A 21,325-nucleotide genomic window follows, 5' to 3' on the forward strand; every position below is an offset into this window, starting at 1 on the left:
AGGATAAAGGAGCAAGCATCTTGGAGAGACCCTCCTGGCAGGACCCTCGGCGATGGGGCCCTGGCTGTCGTGGAGCCTAGCTGCCACCTTCGCTCTGGTGGCTTTGTCTGATGGGGGATATGGGGCAGAGCCCCCCAATGCTATTCCAGAGACAGAGGTTTGTACTCTGTGGGGTGGAAGGGTTTCTTCATGGGTCTGGTGGTCCCACAGATCTCTTTGCTTATGAAGAAAGCCGGTTCCAGTTCTCAGAGTTGAACCGTGCTTGTGGAGTTTCTGGTTTGATGTTGGTGTGTGTGTGTGTGTGTGTGTGTGTGTGTGTGTGTGTGTGTGTGTTAGACCCTATTTCCCAGGGACAAGCCCAGATTTAGAGAAGCCGTCCCGGTTTTTTATTTGATCCAGGAACGTTGCGCTGTTCCTGTTTTCATCAGTGAAATGTTAGTGGGTCTGGAGTTATGTGACCCCCGAGCCAAGGATATAAGCAACTATACAGTATAACCTTTACAAGACGTCTGAAAGCAGCCCTGTATAGGGAAGCCTTTTAAGGTTTAATGTTTTATTATGTTTTATATATGTTGTTGGAAGCAGCCCAGAGTGGCTGGGGCAACCTAGTCAGATGGGTGGGGTACAAATATGTTGTTGTTGTTGTTGTTGTTGTTGAATATGATAGCCATGTTCAAATATATGAAAGGATGTCATATGGAGGAGGGAGAAAGATTGTTTCCTGATGCTCCAGAGAAGCGGACACGGAGCAATGGATTCAAACTTCAAGAAAGAAGATTCCACCTAAACATTAGGAAGAACTTCCTGACAGTAAGAGCTGTTCAGCAGTGGAATTTGCTGCCAAGGAGTGTGGTGGAGTCTCCTTCTTTGGAGGTCTTTAAGCAGAGGCTTGACAGGCATATGTCAAGAATGCTTTGATGGTGTTTCCTGCTCGGCAGGGGGTTGGACTGGATGGCCCTTGTGGTCTCTTCCAACTCTATGATTCTATGAATAGGACAGCTCTATTTATCATCAGAGAAGTGTTGGAGGATATGAGATGTATGGGATCATTAGGTATTACGAGGCCGTCTGACATACTGTGGTATTTTTGCAATGTGTGGTTTTTTTGGGGGGGGGGTCTTAAATATTTATCCCAATGCTCAGCTGTCATTTAGTCGTGTCCGACTCTTCGTGACCCCATGGACCAGAGCACGCCAGGCACTCCTGTCTTGCACTGCCTCCCGCAGTTTGGTCAAACTCATGTTCGTAGCTTCGAGAACACTGTCCAACCATCTCGTCCTCTGTCGTCCCCTTCTCCTAGTGCCCTCAATCTTTCCCAACATCAAGGTCTTTTCCAAGGATTCTTCTCTTCTCATGAGGTGGCCAAAGTATTGGAGCCTCAGCTTCAGGATCTGTCCTTCCAGTGAGCACTCAGGGCTGATTTCCTTCAGAATGGATAGGTTTGATCAGCTGTTAGGAAGCTACAATTCGAAGTGGAGATTTCAGAACTGGAAGGGACATGGAAGGCATGAGACCGCACTAACTCAATGCCAGAGCACCTCCTTTGTATGCAGAAGGGGTCAGGATCAGTCCTTGGCATCTCCTGTCTGTCTGAAACCTGGCCTAGAGAGCTACTGCTGGTCAGTGTAGACCCTGGACACGACTGAGATGTCCAAATGATCCAATTCAGCATAAAGCAAGATCTTATGTTTGGCGTACCCCAGAAAGCACCTGATTTTGGTTCCCCCGAGATCCATATCGGGTTGGTACCAGTGCAGGATTTACGTATAAGCTAAACAAGCTATAGCTTAGGGCCCCACTCTTCTTGGGCCCCCCCCAAAAAAAATTAAATGAAAAAAACTGGATGTGCATTTCCAAAATATAAGTTGAAAAATAAATAAAGTAAAATCTACATACAGCAAGTGTGTTTTGTGTTGTGTAGGCTCTAATAATAATAATAATAATAATAATAATAATAATAATAATACTTTATTTGTACCCTGCCCATCGGCTGGGTTTCCCCAGCCACTCTGGGCGGCTTCCAACAAAGATTAAAATACATTTAAATATCACACATTAAAAACTTCCCTAAACAGGGCTGCCTTCAGATGTTTTCTAAATGTCAGGTACCGGTAGTTGTTTATCTCTTTGACATCTCATGGGAGGGTGTTCCACAGGGCAGGCGCCACCACCGAGAAGGCCCTCTGCCTGGTTCCCTGTAGCTTTGCTTCTCGCAGTGAGGGAATCGCCAGAAGGCCCTCGGCGTTGGACCTCAGTGTGCGAGCAGAACAATGGGGGTGGAGACGCTCCTTCAGGTATACTGTGCCGAGCCATCCTAGGATGTAAGTCACGCCAAGAGAGTGGGGCTCTAAGCTGAGAGCTTCTTTAGCGTATACGTAAATCCAGCACTGGGTGGGGAAGCTTCTCCCCCCCCGAGGCACCTGGTTGCCCGCTGAGAGAACATTGTGCAAGTACAGGATTGGGACCCCCGACCCAGCAGCCAGGCTTTCCGTAGGTTCTCAGGCCCTCCAGACCCAATGATGCTGAAATTCTAATCGGAGACCCTTCAATAAAATAATAATAATAATAATAATAATAATAATAATAATAATAATAATAATTTATACCCCGCCTATCTGGCTGGGTTTCCCCAGCCACTCTGGGCGGCTTCCAACAGAAAAATAAAACACAGTAATCTATTAAACATTAAAAGCCTCCCTGAAAGGCTGCCTTCAGATGTCTTCTAAAAGTCTGGTAGTTGTTTTCCTCTTTGACATCTGTTGGGAGGGCGTTCCACAGGGCAGGCGCCACCACCGAGAAGGCCTTCTGCCTAGTTCCCTGCAATTTGGCTTCTCGCAACGAGGGAACCGCCAGAAGGCCCTCAGTGCTGGACCTCAGTGTCCGGGCAGAATGATGGAGGTGGAGACGCTCCTTCAGGTATACTGGACCGAGGCCGTTTAGGGCTTTAAAGCTCAGCACCAACACTTTGAATTGTGCTCGGAAATGTACTGGGAGCCAATGTAGGTCTTTCAGGACCGGTGTTATGTGGTCTCGGCGGCCGCTCCCAGTCACCAGTCTAGCTGCCGCATTCTGGATTAGTTGTAGTTTCCGGGTCACCTTCAAAGGTAGCCCCACGTAGAGCGCATTGCAGTAGTCCAAGCGGGAGATAACTAGAGCATGCACCACTCTGGCTAGAAAGTCTGCGGGCAGGTAGGGTCTCAGCCTGCGTACCAGATGGAGCTGATAGACAGCTGCCCTGCGCCTCCATGGACAACTGTGAGTCCAAAATGACTCACAGCTGTCCATATCACTGCCATTTGCTGTTGATCTTGCAGGACGACCCCGGGAAGAGGGACCTGGAAAGGCTGCGAATTCCCAGGACAACCCAGCGCCAGAGAAGCAGAATGACCGCTTACCGAACCGGCAGCCTCTCCGCCCTCAGCAGAGGCCTCATGACGAACTTGGTGAGTGTCTGGGCTGTTGTGTGACGTCAAGGATATCTTACCCTGAGTCAGACCAGTGGTCCATCGTGCCCAGTACTGTCTACTATGTTGACTGGCAGCAATTGCTCTCCAAGGTTTGGGGTAAGGGTCTCTCCGAGCCCAAGCTAGGGGTGTTGGGGATTGGTACAAAAACATAACAAGACCCAGCTGGATCAGGCCAAAGGGGGCTCATCTACCCCTGCATCCTGTTCTCACACTGGCCAACCAGATCCCCCTGATGAGAAACCGTCAAGCAGGATCTGAGCGTGAGAGCCCTCTCCCCTCCTGTGGCTACTGGGATTCAGAAACATGGCTGCCTCCAACTATGGCTAGTAGCCATCAATAGCCCTCTCCTCCTCCAGTCCTCTTTTAAAGCCATCCAGGTCGGTGGCCCACCACGACTTCCTGTGTCGGGGAGTTCCACAGCTTAACTTTGCATGGTGCAAAGAAGCACTTTCTTTTAATTGCGCTGAATCTTCCAGCCTTCAGCTTCATTGGATGTGCACAAGTTCTAGTGTTGCAGGAGAGGAGGAAAAGCTTTCTTTTTCCCACTTCCTCCATGTAACGCATAATTTTGCATATATATGTTTTCCATTTAGTATTATACATTCACACTAAGAAATTATTGAATTTTAATGTTTCTGTTGGAAGCCGCCCAGAGTGGCTGGGGAAACCCAGCCAGATGGGCGGGGTATAAATAATAAATCATTAGTATTTATTATTATTATTATTATTATTATTATTATTATTATTATTATTATTACATCATCGTTATCCACTATACCGCCCCCGCTCTTAGAGCCTGTCGACTTCCTTCCCTCCTGCCTCATGGCTTTCGAAATTAACCTTTCTATCATTGCAATTTATACATTTTCCAATTCTAATTACACTCATTACAGAATGGCTCAAAATTTAAATAAATATAGAAAGGTAGAAAACTTCTCATTACAAGTCTTCAGACAACCCTGCTAGTGATCTTAATTGCTTACAATAATCTTTCAAATATCGTATAAATTTACTCCAGTCCTTTTGGAATACTTCATAGTGCTGGTTTCGAATTTTTCCTGCCAGCTTTTCTGGTTCTGCAAAGTCCATCATCTTCATCTGCCGCTCTTTTTTCATCAGTACTTCTTGCTGTTTCCATTTTTGGGCTAAAATAATTCTTGCCGCAGATGTTGTATACATAAATAGTCTTTTATCTTCCCTTGGTATCTCTTCACCCACTGTACCCAGTAAAAAGGCTTGTGGTTTTTTAACAAAAGTAATTTTAAGCATTTTCTTTAGCTCATTATATACCATTTCCCAGAAAGCCTTTACCTCTTTAGAAGCCCACCACATGTGGTAGAAGATATCTCCCCTTTCTTTACATTTCCAGCACTCATTGGTTCTTGTCTTGCACATTTTGTAAATTGTAAAAAAAACCTAAAAATGTGCAATTTTGCAAACTTCTATCCCGTCGCCTCTCGCCCGCCTTTTCTCCCAACCGAAACGGCCAAATGATTTTCTTGAAACCGAGAAGCCCATGGCCTTCTGCATGCACGGCACCTGCCCTCCTCCCATCGAGCCACAGCCCCCTCCGTGCCGAGATGCTCGGACGGGGCAGACCCCCCGGCACCCCTTGGGACACTCTGTGCTCTCCAGGGCTTAATGTGGCTCCTGGAGGGAATATCCTCCTCTTGGTAATCCAGGATGGCCAGACAGCCTAAGGAAGGACTCCTCATTCTGCTCCACGGAACTGATGAACCCAGGGATTGCGGCCACAATGCGGCCAGAGTCCAGTTGCAATCCTTCATATCGGACAGGCTCCAAAACACGTTTTGTCTCGGCCGGCTCCCTCTGAAGTTGGATTCAAGGAAGATGCCTGGAAAGAGGGAGGGAGGGAGGGAGACTGGGAGTTTTGCAGGCTAATAATCTCCCATCTTCATCTCTTGCCTTAGGTAGTAAATTCCTCAGCTGAGCCACACAAGCCCCTCAGCTCAGTTTCGCAGACTATGGAGCCATAGAACCATAACCCACTGATCTGTAAGGGCGGAGGTGCTCTTTTAAGTATACAGGACACTCCATTAATTTAGGGTTTTGTTTTAATTTTTTTGACGGTGATATTTTCGTCTATTTATTTCTGCTTTTCAACTTCTCATCTTATACATTTCGCTCATTTTGCAATCATTTCGACATTTCAAAATTCGACTTCCTCCCCCCTCTTTCTGCGGTTCCTTAAATTTGTTTTTAATACCTTCTGCATATCCAAATTAACTTAATTTGCTCGTTCATTCATCTTCTTTAAATATACATTCGTAAGTCGAAAAATTCGGTCGTCGAGTCGTTCGTAAGTCGAGGTACCACTGTGTACTCTTATAAAACTTATAAAACTGCCAATGTTTTTATCTCTTTGCAGTTTATCTGTAAATATTCAACAAACCATTTCCATTCTTTTATATAAAAAAAATGTTATCTTGATTTCTTATTCTTCCTTTAAGTTTTGCCATATTTGCATATTCCGTAAGTTTTTGCATCCATTCTTCCTTTGCTGGGACTTCTGCTTCTTTCCATTTTGGGGCAAGTAACATTCTTGCAGCTGTAGTCGCAAACATGAATAAGTTTCTTTTTTTATTAAAATATGTTTTTATTAAATTTTACATAACAAATTTAAATTCAAACATTAAACATCCACATCATCATTTACGATTCCCCAAATCCTTCAACTCCTCTCCACCCTTCCATGGTTACCATTATCAATCTCTCCCCCCCCCCTGCTTTTTCTCTATTTTTAAAAAGAAAAATAATCTGTTTTTACCATAGGTTTTTTTTGTACATTACAAGCATAACTCAAATCCTGTCAAAGTTTTGAGTTCTTTACAGTGTTATCTTAAATACATTATAATTTTCCCCCATTTCTTTCCTAAAATTCTTCTCCTCCTGGTTTCTTATTCCGCCCGTCAATTTTGCCATTTCGTCGTAGTCCATCATCTTCATCAGCCATTTGTCTCTGGTACGGTACATGAATAAGTTTCTGTACAGTTTAGGTAGTTCTGTCCCTATAATTCCCAAAATTTGGGGAATAATTAATTTGGGGTTTTAAGCACTGGGACCTCCTTTGGGTTTTCAAAACAGAGGTACATTTCCAAAATATAAGATAAAAGCAAATAAAATAAAACCTACATCCAGCAACAGTGTTTTGTGTTGTGTAGGCTCTTAGGATGTAAGCCATGGGCTCCTAGAGCGTGGCATGCGTCCTGGGGGTGTGGCACGCATCCTGGGGGTGTGGCATGCATCCTGGGGGTGTGGCATGCATCCTGGGGGCGTGGCATGCATTCTGGGGGCGTGGTGCACCACCTGCCGTGGTGGGGTGTGCGCAGCGCATGTCCCAGGGGTCGGCCACGATGGCACCCCCTCTCCAATGGTGCAGGGGCGGTGCGCTCGCTCCACCCCTCCATTCCTCCGCCAGTGTTTCCAACTCTGCCCTCTCCTCTCCTCCCTCACAGAGCGCTCCAGGAAAAGAGAGAGGAGAAAAAGTCCGCCGTGAGAGAGGAGCAAGCAAAAACAGGGATCTTTGCTGGGGGTGCAAGAGGACTCTGTTACCCAGCCGCACAGGAAGCAGGGAGGTAATCCTGTTGTCTATGCTCTGTTAAACTCTAGGTTAGATCACGCCGGTGCCGGATTTACGTATAAGCTAAACAAGCTCCAGCTTAGGGCCCCACTCTCTTGGGGGCCCCAAAAAATGTAAAGGAAAAAAAATACACACCTGGATGTACATTTCCAAAATATAAGATAAAAAGCAAATAAAATAAGACCTACATACAGCAACCGTGTTTTGTGTTGTGTAGGCTCCCTCAAATATCCCTGGTTTGCTCATTTCTACAAAAATCCTGCTATGCCTTATTTTATGAGTACGTCTTAAAATAGGGGAAACAGGGTATATAGAGGGTGCCTACATTCTGCATGGACTGGTTGCATGGCAACATGTGCAAATGGCTTGAGATACATAAATTACCATATAGCATCTATTCAGCACAACAAACAGCGGCTATTTGTTGTTGACAAAGGACAGCTGAACATAAAAAGGGCCCCATTACCTTCAGGAGCTCAGGGCCTCATCCAACCTAAATCCGGCCCTGGATTACGGCAACATGTTATATGTAAGGCTGCCTCTGAAGATGTTTGGAGACCTTAGCTGGGGAAGAATTCAGCAGCTAGGTTGTTGATTGGGGCAAGGTGCCATACCCTCCGACATTTCTCCCATGAAAATAGGGACGTCCCATTCTATAATGATACTTTTACTATTTATACCCCACACATCTTACTGGGTTGCTCCAGCAACTCTGGGCAACTTCCAACATAGATAAAAAAACCATTAAACATTTTAAAAAAAACTTCCCTATATAGGGTTACCTTCAGATGGCTTGGGGGGGGGGAGTCTGATAACTCCATACCCTCCAATATTTCTCCAATGAAAATAGAGACATCCTAAGGAAAAGTGGGACATTCTGGGATCAAATCAGAAACTGGGACAGCTTCTCTAAATCAGGGAAGTCCCTGGAAAATAGGGGCACTTGGAGGGTCTGAGGTGGTTTGAGCATCTTACACCGATCCTGGTCCGACTGCGCTGGCTGTCGATTAGTTTCCGGGCCCAATTCAAAGTGCTGGTTTTGACCTATAAAGCCTTAAATGGCTCAGGACCCCAATACCTCAAGGATCACCTCTTTCCATATAGAATCATAGAATCATAGATTTGGAAGAGACCACAGGGGCCATCCAGTCCAACTCTCTGCCAAGCAAGAAACACCATCAAAGCATTCCTGACATATGGCTGACAGCAACGCGTGGCCAGGTCAGCTAGTAGAATCATAGTATCATAGAGTTGGAAGAGACCACAAGGGCCATCCAGTCCAACCCCCTGCCAAGCAGGAAACACCATCAAAGCATTCCTGACAGATGGCTGTTAAGCTTCCGCTTAAAGATCTCCAAATAAGGAGACTCCACTACACTCCTTGGCAACAAATTCCACTGTCGAACAGCTCTTACTGTCAGGAAGATCTTCCTAATATTTAGGTGGGATTTTCTTTCTTGTAGCTTGAATCCATTGCTCTGTGTCCGCTTCTCTGGAGCAGCAGAAAACAACCTTTCACCCTCTTCTATATGACATCTTTTTATATATTTGAACATGGCTATCATATCACCCCTTAACCTTCTCTTCTCTAGGCTAAACATACCCAGCTCCCTAAGCCGTTCCTCATAAGACATTGTTTCCAGGCCTTTGACCATTTTGGTTGCCCTCCTCTGGATGCGTTCCAGCTTCTCAGTATCCTTGAACTGCCGTGCCCCAGACCCTGAGATCATCCTCTGAGGCCCTTCTTCATGGGTCTCCTCAATGAGAGCTTCAGAGGGTGGCAGCATGAGAACGGGGCCTTTCCTGCAGTGGCTCCCCGTCTGGGGAATGCTCTCCCCAGGGAGGTTCGTCTGGCTCCTTCATTATATACCTTTAAGCGCCACATAGATGGCTGATAGAGTGATTTAGGGCTTTTGAATACCTTCAGTACTTTCCCTTGGTATTATAGGGTCCATGTTTTGTAACCCTGTCTTGTTTAATCATAAATAGCTCCAGTCACTACCTTCCATGCCTGTGGTTTATTTACTTTGGTTTTGTTTTATGTTTGTTTTCATATTTTGCAGAATCTTGTATAACCTTTTAAATGAATAGATAGATAGATAGATAGATAGATAGATAGATAGATAGATAGATAGATAGATAGAGGAACACCCGTTTAGAAATTGCTGCCTGCGTTGTGATTTTTATTTTCCTCTTCCCTCCAAGTTCCTTTCCCCTTGCATGCCATGTATTATTATTTTTTCCAGATTGTGAGCCTGAAAGTAAGGATTGTGTTGTTTTGATTGTACATAAGTCACCCTGGGAGCCTTTCTGGCTGGAGAGCAGGGAATAAAGTGTTCTAAATATGTAAGTAATAAATAAATTTTATCATGCCTTCCTGTCTCCTGGCACAGGGCGACTCCAGCAAGAAACCAAGAAGCGGCCGGAAGAGTAGGGACTCCGATTCTCTGGAGGTGCCGTTTAGCCATCACAACGTCACAGAGGACGGTGAAGAACAAAAGGCCAATGAATGGTTGCCGCAAATGAGAAGAAAAGGTAAAAAGAAGAACATGCAACATTTCCAAGCAACCTGAAGATCATCTGCGGCTGGCGATGAAGGCATTGTGGATCGTGGGCAATTTGCTCCCCTTCTTAACAGTCTCTGGATTCTTTCCTGCAGAATAAGAAGGAGAGAAGCCTTGAAAAAGCCTTGCAGAATCCAGCAGCTGGGCTTAAGCAAGGGATCTGCTTGCTCTCGTGTTGCTCTCCTTCTCTGGAATCCTGACCCTTGCCCATATAAAAATAAAATAAAAAGTATTTGCCACCTGTGAGTTCTGTTTTGTTTCTTTCTTTCTTATATATAATTTTTATTAAATCTTTCTATTTTACATTTTCGAATATTCATTTAAACAGTCTTAAATCAATGACATCCCTTCTTCTCTTTCCGTGGTTCAATTTACACACCATAAATCCCTGCATATTTTGTTGTTGTTGTTGTTGTTGTTTAGTCGTGTCTGACTCTTCGTGACCCCATGGACCAGAGCACGCCAGGCACTCCTGTCTTCCACTGCCTCCCGCAGTTTGGTCAAACTCATGTTCGTGGCTTCGAGCAATCAGTATTCCGTTATTATGACCCTATATCTACACTGTCGAATTTATCTCAATCCTGCCAGTGTTTTTAAATATACACAATTTTCACCCATATCTTCAGTTAACATTTTCCAATCTGTTCCTTCTTTCTTTAGTTTCTTTCTTTCCTTTCTTTCCTGGAGGTGAGTTTGTTTCTTTTACTGTATTGTGAAAACGTCAATAAAAAAATAAAAAGGAAAAAGTTTGAGAAACTGCTGCTCAAAGTGTTGCACCCTGCCGGATCTCTGCAATGTAGGTTTTGAACTTATTTGCGCATCTGAATGCTGCAAGCCACTTTGAGACATCCCCCCCCCCCAAAAAAAAAAGAAAAAAGAAAAATAAGAATAAAAAAGGATCACATCATTTTGCCGCCCGAGGCAGCTGGCGCACACCTGGCTGAGGCAGGCTGCCCTCTCCCTGCAGCCCAGCAGAGGGCGCCCCTGGGTGATCTCTCCAGCCTTCCATTGGTGCCTGCAGGGATGGGGTGCTCTTAGGGTTAAAATGAGGGAGGGCAACTTTCTAGAGAGGCGAGAGAGGAAGTGACATGGGAGGAGGGGGGGTACCATAGAGAGAGGGAGGGAGAGAGAGGACGTGGGGGGACTGCCAAGCATTGAGCTGGGAGAAAACAAAGGGAGCTCGCGCTAGAGGTGCCTCTGGGGCCGGAGGGTGAGTTTTGGGGGGCCTGGGAGGAGGCAGGGGGAGGAAGAAAGACCCCCAATATCCTGGGCCCTCTCCCCCCTCCCCAACTGGAACAGATGGATGATATTATTATTATTATTATTATTATTATTATTATTATTATTATTATTATTATTTGCATTCATTATTATTCCATAGAACTGGTGTGGCAGCTGTTATCCTGTTGCTTCATTATTTCTATTGCTGGTGCATTTGCCATTTCGGAGAATTCGTGTTCGCTGCTGCCGTTACAGTCTATTGCAATTATTTTATTGAACGGGATTCTTTCTTGCATCTTTTATTATTTCATGGAATCGCAGGGATGCAGAGATGGAAGGGGGAGATTCCTTACCTTTCAGAGTCCTCTAGTTCAAAAATAACCCCCCACCCCATCCCGTTTAGTGCAGGAATCACAGCTCATCACAGGAGGAGCCACAAATATTTGGTACCATATCCACTCATTTATTTTCAAGACGTTATAGAATCATAGAATCGGAAGAGACCACAAGGGCCATCCAGTCCAACCCCCTGCCAAGCAGAAAACACCATCAAAGCACTTGACATATGCCTGTCAAGCCTCTGCTTAAAGACCTCCAAAGAAGGAGACTCCACCACACTCCTTGGTAGCAAATTCCACTGCCGAACAGCTCTTACTGTCAGGAAGTGCTTCCTAATGTTTAGGTGGAATCTTCTTTCTTGAAGTTTGAATCCATTGCTCCGTGTCCGCTTCTCTGGAGCAGCAGAAAACAACCTTTCTCCCTCCTCTATATGACATCCTTTAATATATTTGAACATGGCTATCATATCACCCCTTAACCTTCTCTTCTCCAGGCTAAACATACCCAGCTCCCTAAGCCGTTCCTCATAAGGCATCGTTTCCAGGCCTTTGACCATTTTGGTTGCCCTCTTCTGGACACGTTCCAGCTTGTCGGTATCCTTCTTGAACTGAGGTGCCCAGAACTGAGTCGCCTGTGTTGCAAAAAGGTCTCCAAGGCTTTATAGCCATAATCATAAATACATTATGCTGCACGAGGGGCTGTGGTGGTGGTCAAGTGATGCGCTAAACATCAACGTTTTCATAGCAACAACCTGCAGTATATTGCACATACACCCCCCCCAACTAACTCCACCCTCATAACAGCCACTAGAAACTTGGGAAGCAGACTAAGTGGAGAAAGAAACCAGTTCAGTCCATCAAAGGCCGGGGGGGGGAGCAGGTGGGTGTCTCTCCATCTGCACCCCACCAGGCTCCCAGGCTCCCTACCTTTGCACCCAGAGCCAGGGCTTTGGGGGCATCTGCGTTGCAGGGGGTTGGGCTAGAGGACCTCTGGGGGAGACCCTGCCAACTCTGCAATTCCTCTTGGACTTGCAAGAGGCCACTGGTGCAGGGGGAGGGAAGTAGGGGATATGCCACCCCCTCACGATGGGCAGACCTCAAGGAGCTCCTGCCTTTAGAATCATAGAACTGTGGAGTATTAGGGGGACCCCAGGGGTCATCTAGCCCAACTTGCTGCGACGCAGGAATCATGGCTAAAGAAACCCAGATGGATGGCCGCCCAACCTCTGTTTAAAAAGGCAGGAGAGTCTGCCACCTTCTGAGGGAGCCCTCTCCACCTTCAAATGGCTCTTAATGTTGAGTTTGTCGGTTGAGAATCCGTCGGTTCGGGTCCCACCCCCAGGAGCAGCAGAAAAAAAGCTTGTTCCATCTCCCAGGTTCAGCCCCTGACGTCTCCAGGTAGGATGCAGCAGGTAGGAAAGGATGCAAAAGACCCTTTCTGCAAGCTATAGGAACAATGGAAGCCACCTTCTGCCGGCAGACAGTTGGGTCCATTGAGCCCAGAGCTGTCTGCACTGACTGGCAGCATCTCTCCGGGTTTGCAGGCGAGGTTCTTTCCCAGCGCTCCCTGGAAATCTCCCAGCCCCTCCCTGGAGAGCCCCCCACCAGCCGAAAACAGAGGAGACTTATCTGGGCAAAGAGTCTTGACTTCCTATTGGTAGGCAGCTTCCCAAGTCCTGGAGGGTGTTGGAGAGGAAAGGCAGCCAGTTGAGCAGGAAAGTTGGGTCCCTGCAATTATTATTACCTTTTTTTCCCTGCAACGTCTGCAGTTTCATTTAACCCCTTTCCCCGTTCGGTGTGGAGCTTCTCAACATTGCGACCGGATAGGCAAAGTTTAGCAAGTTCGGTGAGTTTGCTCGGGTGATTTAGCCCGGATTTGCATGACTACAACTTCGGACTACAACTCCCATCGGCCAGAACCAGGTTGGGGGAAGGCAGAATAACAACTACCAGGCTCCCTCTTTGCGGTCCTTCTGCTGGCAGGTGAAGACCTCCTTGTCCCAACGGGCCTTGGGGAACCGACTGCTTTTAACGGTTCAGTCTCTTAATCTCAGGGTCGTGGGTTTGAGCCCCAATTGGGGTGAAATATTCCTGCATTGCAGGGGGTTGGACTAGATGACCCTTGGCTTCCTTCCAACTCTACAATCCTAGGATTGGGCTGGTGCCATGCAGTTATCTGTGTGATTTCAATAGAGCTTATACACGCCTGTTGCTTTGCTTCTAACAAAGTTTACTTGCTTTTAAATGTTTTTAGAGGTTTGCATGCATAACCTGCCTTGAGTCTTGTCAGGGGAGAAGTTAGGGTAATAATAATAATAATAATAATAATAATAATAATAATAATAATAGGATTGAATTGAGCAACAAAGTCACATAGCTTATAGAATTATTTAAATAAATATAACCCCCCCAAAAAACACCTCCTCTTCTCCCTTCCCATCTGCTTATCTTGCCTCTTCATTCCTCTCTTTCCTGACCCCCCCAGATCTGTTGATCTGCACTGAAGTCTGCTCCCCAAGTTTTGGCTGCCGAGCAAAGTGGGGGTGTCAGGAACGCCCTTCAGCAACAGGTCAGCTTCGCGCCTCTGGCCGGATCCAGCCCTCAGAGGGACCCAGCACCATGGCGGAAGACGTCGTGATTCAGGTGAGGAACTGTGGGGGCCTGACAGCGTCCTGAAGGGGCACCCCGTTGAGTAAACGTAAGAACCTAAGAAGTGCCTACTGGATCAGGCCTGGGGGGGGGGGCTTTCTGGTCCAGGATCCTGTGCTCACAGCCAGATGCCTGTAGGAAACCAACAAGCTGGATCCGAGCACAAGGAGCGCACCCACCCCCCACCCCCGGGCGGTTTTCAGCAATTGGTTTCCACAATTGGGACTGTGGAGGCAGCACAGAGCCATCCTGCCTAGGAGGCATTAATATCCTTCGTGAGGGTCATTAGTCCTCTCGCCCGCTGAAATGCAGGTGCCAAAGTTAAAGGTTGGTGGAATACCACCCTGGAGTAGTCCTGGTTTTGTTCCAGCAGAGTGTTCCTCCAGCGAGAAACAATCCCCTGAGATCTACGGATGAAGGGCCCTAAGGAAGCCAGACTATCCTCCACCAGGACCAGGGCCTTTTCAGTGATGGCTCCGACCTGGTCGAATCCTCTGTCCTATGAGACTAGGGCCCTGCAGGACTTGATCTCCTTCCGCAGGGCCTGTAAGACAGAGCTATTCCGCCTGGCCTTCAATTTGAACTAGCCTGATCCTCTATTCCCTTTTCCCTTTTCCCTTTCCTCTTCTATGAAGAAACTCTTTCTGGGACCCCACATTTAAATTCTTCCCGGGTCTCCTTGCTGGCCCTAGTAGGACCAACTTGGCCAGATAGCCCTGGTGATCACTTGATGTCTACTGACTGGGGTTTTTTTTTCTTCCCCCCAAAATGACCCCTGAATTTTTGAATTTTATTGATATTGATGCTGCATTTTATGTTGTATTTTATGCTGTTTTTAAGTCGCATTTTAATCAATGCTTTATATTTGCTGTTAGCCGCGCTGAGCCTGATTTTTAAACCGGGAAGGGCGGGGTATAAATAAAAAATTATTATTATTATTATTATTATTATTATTATTATTTATACAAAATTAATTACTACTACTACTAATAATAATAATGCAACAACGTTGGAGCAGCATCAGAGAACAACTAAGAAAACTGGCTGTTGTGCGGACAGAACCGTAGGAATCCTCATGAATGTCCTATTATCATTGCATCAAAGGTACTTTGCAGAATACACCTGGGAGATGCCACCAGTCAGGGCAGGTGTGTGTGTGGAGAGCAGGGCAATGAAAGTTTACCTGTAACGACAACAACAACAACAACAACAACAACAACAACAACAACAACAATTCATTATTTATATATACCCCGCCCCATCTGGCTGGGCTTCCCCAGCCACTCTGGACGGCTTCCAACAAAATATTAAAATACAGAAATCCATTAAAAGCTTCCGTAAACGGGGCTGCCTTGAGATGTCTTCTAAAAATCTGGTAGCTGTTTTTCCCTTTGACATCTGATGGGAGGGCATTCCACAGGGCAGGCGCCACTACCGAGAAGGCCCTCTGCCTGGTTCCCTGTAACTTGGCTTCTCGCAACGAGGGAACCGCCAGAAGGCCCTCGGCGCTGGACCTCAGTGTCCGGGCTGAATGGTGGGGGTAGACACGCTCCTTCAGGTATACTGGACCGAGGCCGTTTAGGGCTTTCAAGGTCAGCACCAACACTTTGAATTGTGCTCGGAAACGTACTGGGAGCCAATGTAGATCTTTCAAGGCCAGTGTTATGTGGTCTTGGTGGCCGCTCCCAGTCCCCAGTCCAGCTGCCGCATTCTGGATTAACAAATGTAGAAAATATGGATCTCTCTTTAATCAATCGAACCAGGGGGGAGGGGAATTAGTTTGGAATTAGCTGGCAGGTTGCCTGGCATGGAATGGCTTGACCCTGTGGCTCCAGGAGCTGCTCTGAACCGCCTTTGTCTTTGCAGGACATGGTGACGTTCGAGGACGTTGCCGTCTCGTTCTCCCCCGAAGAATGGGAGGTGCTGGACGACTGGCAGAGGGGGCTGCACTGGGAGGTGATGATGGAAAACTACAGAATGCTCATATCTCTGGGTAAATGCCCCTCTTCCCTTTCACGGCGGGTTCTTATCTGTGGGGCAGAACATGGGGGAGATTCTGGATGGGTAATAATAATTTGTTGGAAGCCATAATAAGACCCCGGGCATTTAAAACTTCCCTTTTTAAGGCGGCAGAAGCGTCTGGCAGAGTGAAGGCACAACCGCTGATATTGGCAGTGTCGGCTTGCTCCAACCTGGCGCCTTTCAGGTGTCCGGGACTACAAATCCCATCAGCCCCAGCCAGCACAATGGGAATTGTAGTCCAAAAAGGACTGGAGGCTGCTTCCTTTCTATGTACATAGTTAACATAGGAGAAAGGCCCTCGGCAACAAATGCGAGGCAGTAGATAATATTCGCTTCTCCAGCTGCTTGGGACAATAGAGCTTGTGAGGGCTTGTGCTCTTCACTGAGCCTGCCTTGCAGATCCCGGACTTTAATGGCAGCGAAGATGGCAAGAGAGGGTCTCTGGGAGTTTGGCCGAAGCCTGGGAGTTAATCCAACAAGCAGCAGCGTCTCCCTTGCAGTGAAATGTCCCTCCCTTTAGCATCTCCACTTCCTAAACATGAGCCGGTCAGCTTGCCCAGATCTAAGCACTATACATAAAATCATTGAATGAATCAGAAGGGACCCCCAAAGGTCCTCTAGTCCAACCCTCCTGTAATGCAGGAGTCACAGCTAAAGAGCCCCTGACATCTGTTTCCTTAAAATTTCCTTAAAACGGGGATTTCTGAGTTCCCATAAATGCCCCCCCCTGCAGCTCATATCCAACAACCATTCCTAAATCTTCCAGTACAGAGAGTAATAATAATAATAATAATAATAATAATAATAATTTTATCACTTATACCCTGCCCGTCTGGCTGGGTTGCCCAGTTGCCCATTTTGGCCATTTGGCGGCCTGTAGTGGCGATAAAGCCTAGGCGTAAAACTACTTTAAATCTTCCCAAAATTCTCTTCCTGATTAAGGGAGACGTGGATCGTGTTTATCTTTGGTTTCCTGCCTCTTGCCTGCCTCTTCCAGCTCTACAATTCTATTATTCGAACCTGCCTGCATTTTTCAGGCCCAGCTCTGTTTTGAAAGTGGTTTGCACTCAAAATTGCTGCCTCTGAGTTTCCGACAGAACTTGCCAACTGGGACGGAGAAGGGGTTAAGTGGGGGGAAGAGGAATTTGCTCCGGGCAGCTTCAGATGAGCATAGAATTGTAGAGTTGGGGGAACCCCAAAGGTCATCTAGTCCAACCCCCTCCAATGCAGGAATCTCAGCTAAAGCATCCCTGGCAGATGGTCCCCCACCCTCTGCTTAAAAATCTCCCAGGAAGGAGAGTCTGCCACCTCCCAAGGGAGACTGTCCTACTGTTAAACAGCTCTTGCCGTCAGAAAGTTCTTCCCGATGTTGAGTTTGAATCTCCTTCCAAGAACCGTGGTTTCTTCACCTGCAGTTAGACACCTGAACATAATGTTCCTAAGATGTGTGGTCTCTGAGCGGGGGACGCACCTTGTTCTTAAGGTGTGGTCCACGTCATAACGATCTTTTTGGCAAAGAACGTAATGTGCTCCCTCGCTGCAGTTCTGGGAATGCAACATGTCGGTGCTGGTTTAATGGGAATATCTCACGCTTCTTCCTAAGCGAGGGGAGGATCCCTTCCTTTACGGTGCTCCGCTGAGAGAGAAGCCATGTTTTTGCAATTCCACCTTTTGGCAGGGATCGGGGGTCTTTCCAACCGTACAATTCTAGAGTTCCCATTTCACAGAGATCTGGGCTGGTTCTGCTGGGCCTTTCATAGAACCATAGAATCGTAGAGTTGGAAGCGACTGCCAAGGACCATCAAGTCCTGATATTTAGCCCGAATCTCCTTTCTCGTCAACTGAATCCATTCTCATGCTCACCCTCTTGCTATGTGAATCTTTCCATGTCCCAGGAAACGACCTCTACCTCCTTTCCTCGAGCGGAATGTTCTGGAACACGTCGGACGAAGAAAATGTCCCCGCCGAGCCGCCGAGAGGCCCTGCGATGGGGCCGCCGGAGACTTCGCCCCTTCGTAGCCTCGAGCGCCAAACAGAGACGGAGGAAGCCTTCGTGCCAAAGCAGCAACCGCTGCCGAGGGGCGCTAGCCCCGCGGGGAGCCCGTATCCCTGCCCGCTGTGCGAGCAGTGCTTCCGGGGCAGGAAGGAACTCGACCGGCACCAGAGGAGCATCCACCTGGGGGACAAACCCCACGGGTGCGAGGAGTGCGGGAAGGCCTTCCGAGACAAGAGCGACCTTCGCGTCCATCAAAGAATCCACACGGGGGAGAAGCCCTTCCCCTGCGAGGTCTGCGGCAAATCCTTCCGGGAGAAGAGCAAGCTCATCGTGCACCAGAGGATCCACACGGGCGAGAAGCGCTGCGTTTGCCAGGAGTGCGGGAAATCCTTCCGGGACAAGCACTACCTTCGGGATCATCAGAGGATCCACGCGGGCGAGAGGCCCTACCACTGCGAGGACTGCGGGAGGAGCTTCCGGACCCGGAGCCACTTCACCCTGCACCAGAGGATCCACACGGGGGTCAAGCCCTACGTCTGCAACGAGTGCGGGAAGACCTTCGTCCAGAAGAGCAACCTCGTCAGCCACCAGAGGATCCACACCGGCGAGAAGCCCTTCCCCTGCGAGGAATGCGGGAAGATGTTCCGGGACAGGAAGACCCTCCGCTACCACCGCAGGATCCACATGGGGGAGAAGCCCTACCCGTGCCAGGAGTGCGGGAAAACCTTCCGGGACAAGAGCAGCCTGACGGTCCATCAGAACATCCACTCCGGGGAGAAGCCCTTCATCTGCTGGGAGTGCGGGAGGAGCTTCCGGGAGAAGATGTACCTGAAGGACCACCAGAGGATCCACACCGGGGAGAAGCCCTTCCCCTGCCTGGAGTGTGGCAAGACTTTCCGGGGGAAGAGCAGCTTGACGGTCCACCAGAGGATCCACTCAGGGGAGAAGCCCTTCATGTGCTGGGTCTGCGGGAGGAGCTTCCGGGAAAAGATGTACCTCCGGGAACACCAGAAGATACACCTGGAGGAGAAGCCCTACCCGTGCGGGGATTGCGAGAAGAGCTTCGTCCACAAGAACCACCTCATCCGCCACCAGAAATTCCACGTGGCCTTCTCCATCCAATGAATATGGGCCAGGCCGTAAGGACAACGCCACAGTACCCTCGCGAGAGGGTGCCGGACTCTTTTGCTGAACAAATCCAACCGCACGGAGGGTTCCCTCAAATGCCCCGCTGCGTGTTCTGGGCTCCACGTTCAGATTCTGTAGAAAGCCGGTGGCAGGGAGTAGCGTTAGGAATTAGGAAGGAGGGGTGATTTTTAGCTGCTAAATATCGCGCCCCATAAGCTACGAGGCTCCTCCCTCCATTTCCGCAGCGACAGTTTTGCCTCGGAAGGGGCTGCATTTATTCTACTGTAGTTGTATCGAGAGTTCTTTGTGCGTGGGAGGCGGGGCTGCGCGTGGGATTTGCCAAATGAATAGTGAATTGTCAGTTTCGTTTCCCCCTTATTGTAAACAACCTTGTGGATTTTTGTTGGCTGAAAGAGGGGGTGTAGATTTGGGGGTGGGGGGAATAAACATACATCAAGATGTGTCTGGGAGCCGCAAAAAGAAATCTATACACTTTGCTGTACGAATTGCTCTCATCCCCTTCCCCCTAATGGTTTGTATTGCAGCTCAAAGGTGCGGATGAAGACACTTAATAATAATAATAATAATAATAATAATATATTATTTATACCCCACCCATCTGGCCGGGTTCCCCCAGCCACTCTGGGCGGCTTCCAAAAAAATATTAAAATACAGAAATCCATCAAATATTAAAAGCTTCTCTAAACAGGGCTGCCTTGAGATGCCTTCTAAAGGTCTGGTAGTTGTTGTTCTCTTTGACCTCTGGTGGGAGGGCGTTCCACAGGGTGGGTGCCACTACCGAGAAGGCCCTCTGCCTGGTTCCCTGTAACTTGGCTTCTCGTAGCGAGGGAACCGCCAGAAGGCCCTCGGCGCTGGACCTCAGTGTCCGGGCAGAGCGATGGAGATGGAGACGCTCCTTCAGGTATACTGGACCAAGGCCGTTTAGGGCTTTAAAGGTCAGCACCAACACTTTGAATTGTGCTCGGAAACGTACTGGGAGCCAAGGTAGGTCTTTCAGGACCGCTGTTATGTGGTCTCGGCGGCCGCTCCCAGTCACCAGTCTAGCTGCCGCACTCAAGGAGCTGGCTAAGGCAGACATCCCCAAACTTCGGCCCTCCAGATGTTTTGGACTATAATTCCCATCATCCCTGACCACTGGTCCTGTTAGCTAGGGATCATGGGAGTTGTAGGCCAAAACATCTGGAGGGCCGCAGTTTGGGGGTGCCTGGGCTAAGGCCATCATCTTACAAAATGCCTCTGTTAAATTCTAACCTGGGAAGCCCAGCCAGATGGGCGGGGTATAAATATTATTATTATTATTATTATTATTATTATTATTATTATTATTATTATTAACAACCTTCGCTGGGTACAGGGCCCCGAGAATTGGAAGGTTCACCGGCCATCATCTAGACTGACCCTCCTCCAAGCCACAACAATATATTCTCTCTAATGAATGACTTCTAGTATAGTCTCTGCTTTTTTCTTGGGGTACGCAGGGGTACACATACCCCTAAACGTTCTGTGAATCTAACAGGAGAAGAAACTAAAAAAATTAAATTTGTTTAGTTACTTCTCTAACACGTTGAATTATCAGTTCCATTGCTACCCGCAATGGCGGCTTCATTCCCTTTCACGGTGTTTCCTGAGTCTCAGACGGAACAAGAGTACCCCTAAACATGTTTTTATAGAAAAAAAGCACCGAGTATATTATTTCTGCGCACAGTATTCCAAGCACAGCCGCACCAGAGTTTTCCATAAGGGCATTTTTATTTGCAGTCCCTTTGTTAGTGATCCCTAACCTGGAATTTGAATTTGCCACACACTGAATTGCCTCCGACAAAATCCTCAAGGTATTTCGTGTTTTGTCCGTTGCTTCCGACTCCCACCTTCGGTGTATAATATACGGAATCAGACTTTTCGCCCTGGTACCCATTGATTTAACTTGGGGCAGACCCACAGCATACGTGTTAAGCACCTCTGCCACATGACTCCCCCCTCCTCCCCGCAAAGGATCCCGGGAACTATAGTTTGCCCTTACACAACTCCCAGCACCCTCAACAGGCGGGTGGCAGGTGGGTGCTGGAGGTGTAAATCATGACTTTGAAAAGGTGGCGTCCTTGGATCAAGTCCGTCGGTTTTGTTGAATTAATTAAAGAAAATAGGTTTGCTTGGATTTTGAATAAATGTGCAGTTCAGTGCCGGATTTACGGTATAAGCTAAACAAGCTATAGCTTAGGGCCCCACTCTCTTGGGGAAAAACTGGATGTACATTTCCAAAATATAAGATAAAAAACAAATAAAATGAAAGCTACATACAGCAACAGTGTTTTGTGTTG

At 47.6% G+C, this 21,325-nt stretch overlaps 2 protein-coding genes across 5 annotated transcripts; both read left to right on the top strand.

Moving 5' to 3' along the window:
* LOC148684328 (uncharacterized) lies at positions 1-9,878 on the top strand. 2 transcript variants are annotated; one of them, XM_088653963.1, is made up of 4 exons: positions 1-157; positions 3,315-3,443; positions 6,944-7,063; positions 9,462-9,878. In XM_088653963.1, the coding sequence occupies exons 1-4, from the start codon at positions 53-55 to the stop codon at positions 9,639-9,641; spliced, it is 534 nt and encodes a 177-aa protein (XP_088510089.1). In that variant the 5' UTR covers positions 1-52; the 3' UTR covers positions 9,642-9,878. The 2 variants fall into 2 exon arrangements, with proteins under 2 accessions (XP_088510089.1, XP_088510090.1); XM_088653964.1 differs by lacking the exon at positions 6,944-7,063.
* Positions 9,879-10,742: 864 nt separating this feature from the next.
* LOC118092207 (uncharacterized) lies at positions 10,743-21,310 on the top strand. 3 transcript variants are annotated; one of them, XM_035130034.3, is made up of 4 exons: positions 10,743-10,842; positions 13,677-13,834; positions 15,707-15,833; positions 17,758-21,310. In XM_035130034.3, the coding sequence occupies exons 2-4, from the start codon at positions 13,811-13,813 to the stop codon at positions 18,981-18,983; spliced, it is 1,377 nt and encodes a 458-aa protein (XP_034985925.2). In that variant the 5' UTR covers positions 10,743-10,842; positions 13,677-13,810; the 3' UTR covers positions 18,984-21,310. The 3 variants fall into 3 exon arrangements, with proteins under 3 accessions (XP_034985925.2, XP_034985927.2, XP_034985926.2); XM_035130036.3 differs by lacking the exon at positions 10,743-10,842 and adding an exon at positions 12,961-13,037; XM_035130035.3 differs by lacking the exon at positions 10,743-10,842 and adding an exon at positions 13,044-13,174.
* Positions 21,311-21,325: the final 15 nt, after the last annotated feature.

The sequence above is a fragment of the Zootoca vivipara genome, chromosome 11 (assembly GCF_965207765.1).
Source record: "Zootoca vivipara chromosome 11, rZooViv2.hap1.1, whole genome shotgun sequence".
Taxonomy (NCBI): domain Eukaryota; kingdom Metazoa; phylum Chordata; class Lepidosauria; order Squamata; family Lacertidae; genus Zootoca; species Zootoca vivipara.

Excerpts from the sequence above, each read along its gene's own strand:
- LOC148684328 (XM_088653963.1), top strand. The coding sequence starts at position 53 with ATGGGGCCCTGGCTGTCGTGGAGCCTAGCTGCCACCTTCGCTCTGGTG. Across the intron at positions 158-3,314 it reads ATGCTATTCCAGAGACAGAG|GACGACCCCGGGAAGAGGGA; the intron begins GTTTGTACTCTG and ends TTGATCTTGCAG. Across the intron at positions 7,064-9,461 it reads GCCGCACAGGAAGCAGGGAG|GGCGACTCCAGCAAGAAACC; the intron begins GTAATCCTGTTG and ends CTCCTGGCACAG.
- LOC118092207 (XM_035130034.3), top strand. The coding sequence starts at position 13,811 with ATGGCGGAAGACGTCGTGATTCAG. Across the intron at positions 13,835-15,706 it reads CGGAAGACGTCGTGATTCAG|GACATGGTGACGTTCGAGGA; the intron begins GTGAGGAACTGT and ends TTGTCTTTGCAG. Across the intron at positions 15,834-17,757 it reads CAGAATGCTCATATCTCTGG|GAAACGACCTCTACCTCCTT; the intron begins GTAAATGCCCCT and ends TCCATGTCCCAG.